At 28.3% G+C, this 9684-nt stretch overlaps 1 protein-coding gene and 1 pseudogene across 1 annotated transcript; one reads left to right on the forward strand and one right to left on the reverse strand.

Annotated features, from left to right (window-relative positions):
• Nucleotides 1-463: 463 nt before the first annotated feature.
• Nucleotides 464-1190, reverse strand: LOC126555255 (KRAB-A domain-containing protein 2-like; the record flags this gene model as incomplete). The annotated part of the gene is made up of 2 exons (XM_050210203.1): nucleotides 1007-1190; nucleotides 464-717 (listed from the first exon to the last, which is right to left on the reverse strand). Coding segments are annotated over exons 1-2 (438 nt in total), but the record flags the coding sequence as incomplete, so codon positions are not given.
• Nucleotides 1191-5416: 4226 nt separating this feature from the next.
• Nucleotides 5417-8895, forward strand: LOC126555254 (uncharacterized; annotated as a pseudogene).
• The last annotated feature ends 789 nt before the right edge of the window (nucleotides 8896-9684 follow it).

Genomic DNA, 9684 nt, shown 5'->3' on the forward strand with positions numbered 1-9684 from the left:
AAAATCCTTGACCACCTGATAGTGAAAGTTGAGCAACAGCTTGGCGTATGCTTGTTGTTGTATTTGGAACATCGGATATTGAAATAAATTTTTCTTCGCATAAAGTAAATTGATTTCTAGTGAATAATTGATTCAATGTACCAGCTTTAGATCCTAATCGATAAAATTCTTCGTCAATAATTTCAACAACTATAGCCAATAATGTGAGAGAATCAATTTTACATCGGTCGAAATCTGGAATGTTCACTCGCACTGTTAGACCAATTAATGCAGCAGGAAATTTTTTATTAGATATTTTTTTCATTTTTTTCGCTTGTTTTTCCAGAGATTGAAGTGACTCTACTCGTTGTCGTTTAATTTGAGTAGAACGTTCAAGTAATATTTTTTCATTAACTTTTTCATTTTTATGTTTCTTCGATAAAATTGTTTTTTCATCGTTGTCTATATTTGTTTCTATATCTACCCCTGTATTTTTATTGATCTCAATATCGATTTTTTTTCCTCGGTTATGATCAATGTCTATGTCCTTATTGATTTTTTCAGTATTATTCTTCTCTTCATTCTCATTGGAAATTGTAATTTTAGAGTCTTCAAGGACAGATATAAGGTCATCTTCATTAATGAGTTCTGTTATCACATTTTTCGGTATACTCGAAGTAGCAAGTCCCATTTTCATTGTACATCCAAACATTGCCTCATAGGGAGATCGTTTTATACCTAATTCAAAAAATAGTAATCATTTATAGCTATTTTTTATTATATTATACTTTATTTCAAAACTTATATTAAAATTGTAGGATTATTTTAATACAAATAATAATTCTTCAATGTTATATTATACATGGGTGTACCACGAAAATCTGTGTTTGTTCTGTTGTATATTTTTTCTTGTTTTTATAATAATTACTAAATACTTTTTAACCTAAAACTGTATGATATAATTAAATTGATAAAAATACCTTTTAAATATACAACAGAACAAAAGTTAATAATAATTATAACTAACCTGAATGAAATGCTGAATTTTTCATTGCTTGAACAAATCGTAAAGATTCAGACCATTTTGCATTGTGATTAGTTTCCATCCAAGTTGCTATCATACTTTCGATGTCTTGATTAGCTCGTTCAACCGATCCTTGAGATTGGCTGTGACGAGCTTTGCCATGAACTATTTTAACTTGAGGCCACATTTCACATACACTGGTAACAATTTTATTTACAAATTCTCGCCCATTATCAGAGTGTAGTATACTAGGAGCTCCAAAGAGAGTGAATATATCTAGAAGTTGATATGCAATTTCTTCTGCGCGTTTACACCGTAGAGGCCGTATAATCACAAATTTTGTCAGGTGATCTTGATAAACCATAATGTATTTAAAACCATTATCTGGGTTTGATTGCATATCAATCAAATAAATTTGACATCGAGAATTCATTTCATTGTGCATTATCGGTTTAACAACGAGTCCTTTTTTTGGCATACTATGCTTTTTCTGGCATGTTTCACACATTTTCAAGTACACATTTATAGCTTCCACATTAATATTTTTGAATTTTTTTTTTAGCATATGATTTATCCGATCCCTACCACCATGTCCTGTTTCAATATGCGCTGAGTGTATAATATCAAAAAGTTCGTCATTACATACGTAGTATCGAATATCTTCAGATCCACTTTCCACTGGAACAATAAGTTTGTCTTCATTCCCAATATAAAGAACATCAAAACGTTTTAATCTCCGATAGTGAATTGATTTTTTGACAGCGATTGTTTTTGCTTTCTTCACTTCTTGTAAATACGTATTGTACATTTCACGTGTTAAATAAAAAGTATTACTAGAATCTTTTTTTTTAATTATTGGATTTAAAACGTCATAAAACCTATCTTTATTAACCATATTTAAATCAAATGTGTCGTGTATTGATCAGCTTTTACTAAGTCAATTTGTATATCCTAGGATGTACACAACGTGTTTATTAAAAGCCCGAATAAAATTAAGAATTTCAGCATTTACTGAGTACAAACAGTAAAACCTAACATTAACTAGTAAAACCTAGGTTTACCTAGTGATCGGGCATTTACGGTAACATATATAATCCAATGGAAACAGATCAACAATATTAACATTGGGAATCAATGCAAGACATGATATTGTGGGTGAAATATGATATTGCTCATTTTTCATCAAAATATAATCTTCATGACTTCTTTTTTCATTGCCTTTTCCTTGTAGGGAAAACAAACATTATTTAGGTAATATTTACCTTCATGTGAACATTTAGTGCAATAAAAGTAACCTGAATGTCCTTTTACTCTTAATATAAAGGCTTTGGCAGGGAAACATCACAACAAATAATTTTAATTTCAATTTTTTTAAGCTTAATGGTCACCCACAATCCACTCCTACTTAGTTCTAACACTTCAGCAATAAAATCAGAAAGATAATTATTACTATCTGATGGTTTTTTATGGCCATGAAATATTCCAACAGGAAAAACATATTTATGATAGGGCATAATATAGTCTAAAATAGGCTAAAATTGACTGGAGGTGCTTTTCAATATTGGCAACCCATCAATCCCAATTGCAATTTGAATACACTCTTGCAAAGGTAAAATTGTTGAAAACCTTAGTATTCCATTACGTAAGTCAAAATTATAATATAAACCATCTGGGTCTACTTTTTTTTAAATTTAATACTTTTGTAGAGTTAGAATGAAGAAGTGTTCGACTATCTTTAGGTATAAATGAAAGTTTAGCTTTATACTTCAAAATTTCTAATAGTTTATTAATTGTATTTTGAGGGACATTGTAATCTACAGCCCAATGAGCCAATGATTGTAAAATATCTTTTTGTTTATTATATTTACTTTTGTAAATATTTATAAATTCATCATTGCTGGATTCTAATAGGTACATGTTCAATAGCTAGATTTGAAATTAGAATATTATTATGTTTTACTATTTGCTGATCAGACTGGTCTATATCAGAACCAACAGTGTTTAATAGACTATTAACAGTACTTGAAATAGAAGTTGTATAGGATTAGGCAATGTTTCTTGTACAGGTAAAATGGCATGAGTACTATTTGAAACATCTGGTAAACAACCTACATACCAATCACCTAAAGCATCCAACTCCCTTTGCACTTTTCTTTTTTTTGTTCGATTACAAAATACCTTTTTCATCTTATCCAACCTAAAACCATTAGTTTTAGAATACTTAATATAAAAATAAAATGTGTGATTAACACTTAGTTATGTACATATATATATTTTGATTGGGCCAAAAAAATTTAATCGACACTTCAAAAAAAAATTTTCAGAAAAATTGAAAATTTCAGTTGTCTATAAATAACTCAAAAAAACTCAAAATATTTTGAAAATTAAATCATGTAAAGGCAATGCCAATCTAAATAACTGGTAAAATTTTCAAGTATCTACAACTTATACTTTTTGAATAATAACAAATATTTAAAATCGTTCGAGGATAAATCGTTATCGTTACGCGATTTCGTAAAAATTTAAAATTCAAACGCACATACAATTTTTCCTATAATGATGCTTCGAGTTTTCTCTATAGCTACTTGAAGAAAAACCTATGGAAAACTTAGTGTTGTATTTTTAATCATTAGTTATAAACACAAAAAATTTTATGATTTTTCAACTTCAAAATTACTTGCAAATTTTCGCGTTTACGACAGATTTCGTAAAAATTTTAACTATAAACGCTTATAAAAAAAAGTTGTGACTAACGACTTTTAATTTTTTTTTAGCTACAATAAAAACAACTCATAAGGAACCTTGTATTAAATTTTCAAATTTCTTTGGTCATTCAAATTTTTTTACCGACACTTCAAAAAAAATTCGCATAAAAATCGAAAATTTCAGTGGTCTATAAATAACTCAAAAATAGTCAAAAAATTTTAACTGTATATACTATATAGATAACACTAACATAAACATTTGGTGAAAATTTCAAGTATTTACAGTGATTAGTTTTTGAATTACAACCTTTTAAAAAAATCGATTCGGTCGAAAACTGATTTTGCGTAAAAATTACCGTTTTTCCGTCATTTTTTTTTTTTGTTTTTCTCGATTTTTTTGAAAACTGTCGGAAAATGTTTACTTTTTACCTCTATAATGCACCAAAAATATTAACTTTTACATCGGAAACCACCCCCGAAGTTTGAAATTGAAGCATTATTTCGACTAGTCATGCTGTACACAGACACACAAAAAAAAAAAAACATACATCATTGTAAAATCAATACATTCGTCACTCCGTTCGGAATCTAAAATATTTTCAAAAACATGAATACTTTTGGAAATAATGAGTGTTGTTTGATAAGAAAATCACCCTGTAGAATACTACCAATTTAACTACACCATATAAGTTATTAATAATGAAAACATATAGGATCATAAAAATTGTTTTAAATTAAAATTATATTATAATAATTGCTACCTACACTTAATACCTATTAAATAATACAAAATGCTTGACCTTTTTAAATTATATTTTAACCTGTGATATTACGACAAAAATCCAAAACGTACCTTATATAGTTTTATATAATATTATAATAATATGATCGAGTCATAAATATATATATTTTATATATTATATTCTGGTATAAAGAAAATAATGATATTGATATAGAAACCAATAATTTATTAAAAACGAAAAGAAATTGATTAGAATCGACAGAATAAAGATGTCGGTCGGGTATGATATTATATAGGTAGCGACGAGGTACATTAACTGCAAGTACAATAAATTATATTATATTATTAATATTGCAAAATTCATATTTAAAATTATTTTTAGTTACACTAGTTACAGTAAACGAATTTGCATTGTGTACTTACACTACGCAGTTCGCAGTGTACAGAAATAAGATTTGAACGAATTAAACGTCGTTGATAAAAATATTATTGGTTACAAATATTAATATTATTATATGATATTGCTATAAAATATAAAAGTTAAGGCGCATTCATAGCTACGTCGTGTGTCGTGTCGTGTTGGTCAAATCGCATTCTGATTGGACGTTTAACTTTTGGTATGTTGGTACAACCAAGTTTAAACCGAGGATACCTAGAATTGAATACATCTCAACTTTTGTCGTTTCTGGTATAAACGGTTAAAGAGTGGTTATAGATTATTAATTACTATCACTATTATTATTGAATATTGACTAAAATGACATGATTATAATTACTGATAACAAATTAGTAATTTCAAATTAGCGATTTGCATATCTAGACAATCTTGTAACTGCGACATGCCGAAGCCGAAAACTACGAAGTACTGAACTACGCTCGTTGCTCGTATCAGTCATAGCTCATACAGTCCGACAGTCGTCAATCGTCAGTCATACGTGTTTGCTATAAGTATTGCAATATTGAATATTGACTATTGTATAGGTACCATTTTGCCATGTCTGTAGTGGTTAAAACTTGTTCAAAATGCCAAAGGTTGTATTTGCCTCATTTCATCCACGATTGTAATGTATTAGGTATGTATCATGTTAAGAGTAAAGTATAATTATTACATTTTCAAATTAAATATTGAAGTTAAATTTAAATAATATGTTTTTATATAGCCTTGGTATGTAGGTAACAATTCAGTTAACAGACCTACTTTAAATCATAATACCATTGGCATTATTATTATACTGTTTATAATTGTAATTCAATATTTGCATTATTCAATTACATTTTTTAATATTTATAGATACTTCATTGATACCTAGCACATGCACATCACAATCGCTGGATCAAGTGAGGACAGCAATTAAGCCACAAAATATTAGGCCAAAGACTACCGAAATAGTAGATGATACAGTTGGTAATGAAACCTTATATTCTAATATTATTGGGGCAGTGCTTAAACATCCTGCTTTGTGGGACCATCGTCTACCTCTAAAGGACCGGACTGAAATTAAAAAAAGAAAATTATGGGAATTGGTCCATTTGAGTGTGGAGGTTTGGTCCAATCTATTATCAAGCTATTTGTATTATTATTGAATAATGGTTTGTATTTGTGTGTTCTTTTGCGTGTTTGTTGGGGTTTTTTTTTCTTAGGTAATTATGATGTAACGTCTATTATGAATAAATGGAAATATTTGAGGGATAAGTATGCAAGAGAAAAAAAAAGTTACAAACGTCCATCTAGTAGTGGCAGTACACCATTAAAAGTATGGGAGCATTTTGAGGAACTCAAGTTTTTTGAGGACATTGTAGCTGTTGAACCAACGTAAGTAATTTACCTTGTTTATTTTTTCATAGGTAAATTATATTAAATGTAAGTTACAGCAAACAGTCAATACTACATATTATATATGTGACCAATGAAATACCAATTCTAAAAATATGAAGTTTTTTTTTTTTGTTTTTCATGATACATATTTTTTTTTAGTACTTCTTCAAACTTGACACTTGAAATTGACAAAAAAGTCCAACCATTTCAAATGCTTCGTCATCAAGAAAAAGTAAAATGTCTATGTTATTTATAGATAGATGAATTATGTAGTTATTATAATTACAATTGTCATAAATACCCATAATTATGACATATTATCTATCTTATTTTAATTTATTGATCATTATATTATTACTTGAATATCTTTATAATCAATACTAATTGTTGTATATTAAAATGAAAAAATAATATAGTCCATATAATGCTATTAATAATTTATTAGTAATCACAATAATGAGGATGAACAATTACAATGAGATATAAGAATATTTAGTTTGAATAGAAACCAAAAAACCAAGAATCGTAATGATCAACATTAATTAATACTATTTTACCATTAATTATTAAACTATTAAAAAATTCTACATATTGTGTGATTTTAATATAAATGTATAAATTTCAGGAAAAACGCATGATGTTATTGGTGAAGCTATTTTAAACGAATTAATATCGTCTAGGCCCAAAACACCACCACCACCACCTACAACACCATCAGTGACTGACCCATTTTGCAACTATTTGATGGAAACAATGAAAGATTTACCTAATAATATAAAAATTCAATTGGAAGAGGACATATTAGCATTGGTGTTTGCTGCAAAAAAAAAGCACTGTTCAAAAGATTAGTACAAATTTTATTTTTAGTATATATGTCTATTAATTTTCTTTTATAACTGTCTCTGTTGGTACTCTAAAGCTCCTGCATGATTAACATACATTTTTAATTTGTCCCTTATTTCTTTAGCATTTGAACTATAATGATTTGAACCTGCACGGTTTAATGGGACTAAACCTTGTAGTTCATCTGTTTGCATGTTGCTTGCACTGCATGATATGGCTTGGTTGTACATGCTTATACCTGTTAAGATAATATTATTAAATTATTATTATTATTATAATATTATTCCATAATATTTACCTGCGTCTGTTTCTAACTTTTTTATAAAGTTGTAAAACAATTGTTGCTTTCGTTATATTTATTATTGTTTTTTCAGAAGCTATTATTGGCTTTCTGAAAATCCTAAATCGTGATGCTAGTATGCCAAAAGCATTTTCAATCGTTCGTCGTGCTCTGCTTAACCTTAATAGTTTTTTTGGAATATTTTACTAGTATAATTTTAATATTTGATAAGTAATAATTTTTATTAAGAATATACCACCACATCTATATTAAGTGCCTCAAAAAACATACTACATAGAAAATTTACATTCAAATTTGCATCAAATTTGTTGATAATATCTACTAACATAAAATCTTTAACATTTCTCTAAAATACTACTCAATTGAAGCTAAAAAAAAAAACACAATTGGTTCTGTTAAAAGCAAATTTGGTATGTTGTACATTATTAATATGTGGGTGTGGTGTATTCTTATAGTAAATTTACCTATAGTTGAAAATTTCTTCATCTTTTGGCATAGTAGATCTTCTACGACCAGGATATGGCCTCATCAAGTATTCGGTAAGTGGAAATGCCTCATCTCCTACTATAAAGTATGGTATTGGTCCATTCACACCATCAATATCTATGGTTTCAGGTAAGTTAATTGTTTTATTGGCAAAAGCTTTGCCCATATTACTACTCCTGAAAACCCCTCCATCGCTGCATCATCCCGGAGCCCCAATATCGACCAGCAAAAAACTATAATTGGCGTCACACATAGCCAACAAAACTGTACTATGCGTACCCTTATAATTGAAATGGTAAGAACCATCATTTGAAAAAGCCTGAATATGGTAAGTATCTGGTAAGTATTTGGTAAGTACTTATATTTAGGTAGGATAAGAAACAAAATTAAAATAAAAATAATTCACTTGATGAACAATATGTTTTCCATCAATTGCTGCAACACAATGTGGTAAATTCCACTTGTCTTCAAATTCTCTAGCCTTTTTTTTTCCAATTTAAGACAGATGGAGTAAACAAAACCTTTAAATATTTAATGCTATTTAGTATGTTGCTTAGCTATATTTTTTTTGATCATGACTCATGAATCAGGTATGTTAAGTATAGTTTACATAAATACAGGTATAATTGCCTGTAGATTTGTAAATACTATAAATTCCTACATTTTTCTCTTTAACCTGCCAAATGACTGAACAGCATTCACAAATCAACTTTGATATTGTTGAATGACCCATACGGAAAGAGTATACCAAAGACATCATACTATCTCCTGAAGCCAAGTATCTAAATGGGCATATTATTTATAAATAAATAAGTTTTATTTACACGGAAAAGATAAATATAATAAATAAATAAAAATAAAAGTATTATGCAATTCATACATATCTCAATGTACATGATAATATTTCACCAACAACTAAAGTATCCTTTCTAAAATTTGGAAATCTTGTTACATGAGGACCAACTAAACAAACTAGCTCTTCAAATGTTGTTGAGCTCATGCGGATAAAATTGTGGTATATTGCTGAGTTGTTGCTCAGACACTAAATTGCTGTAGTCGCCATAAAAACGATCGATCTTGGTATCGGTCGCACATGCCATCTTCTTTCAACACTAGATAATATTTATATTAAATCAATTTAAAATGTATCAAAGACAATACATTTAGAGGTAAAAACTATCATTTTATGCAAAATTAATTTTCTTTCCTTAAGTCAATATTTAAAATAATGAGCAACTTCCAGTCGTCTACCTCCTGGATCAATTATAAGTAAGGCCTGGAGGCTGGATGTTTATGACTTGCATCTTTATATAGAACATCATAAAGAATGCTTTTCCATCCTAAGATTTGCTTTAATAACATATGAACCTATATAACCAATTATTAATTTTGATTTTAATATTAAGGATTTTTCTTTAAATTGATTTTTTAACAACTGATAGAAAAAATACAGATACCTAACTATTTGTCATTATTATATTTTCTGACAATCGAAGAATTTAATTTTACCTTCTTGTTACAAAAAATACTTAAAACAACATTTTTAACTGTTAGCTAGATTGAAAATCGTTCTGAAATTCAAATTAATAGTTCTTTCAAGATTTATTTAGGTCAAGTATATTCAGGTGCTAAAATACAGTGTCTCAAGGACACTCAGTGTGTTGTGTCCACTGAATACCAAAGTGTGTAAATAAAAAATACAAATAAAAGTATTCTGAATACGTATTTGAATAATTTTTTTAAAAAAGTATTTAAAATAGTATTCGAACACAAAAAAAAGTATACAAA

This window comes from Aphis gossypii, unplaced genomic scaffold, assembly GCF_020184175.1.
Source record: "Aphis gossypii isolate Hap1 unplaced genomic scaffold, ASM2018417v2 Contig00768, whole genome shotgun sequence".
NCBI lineage: Eukaryota > Metazoa > Arthropoda > Insecta > Hemiptera > Aphididae > Aphis > Aphis gossypii.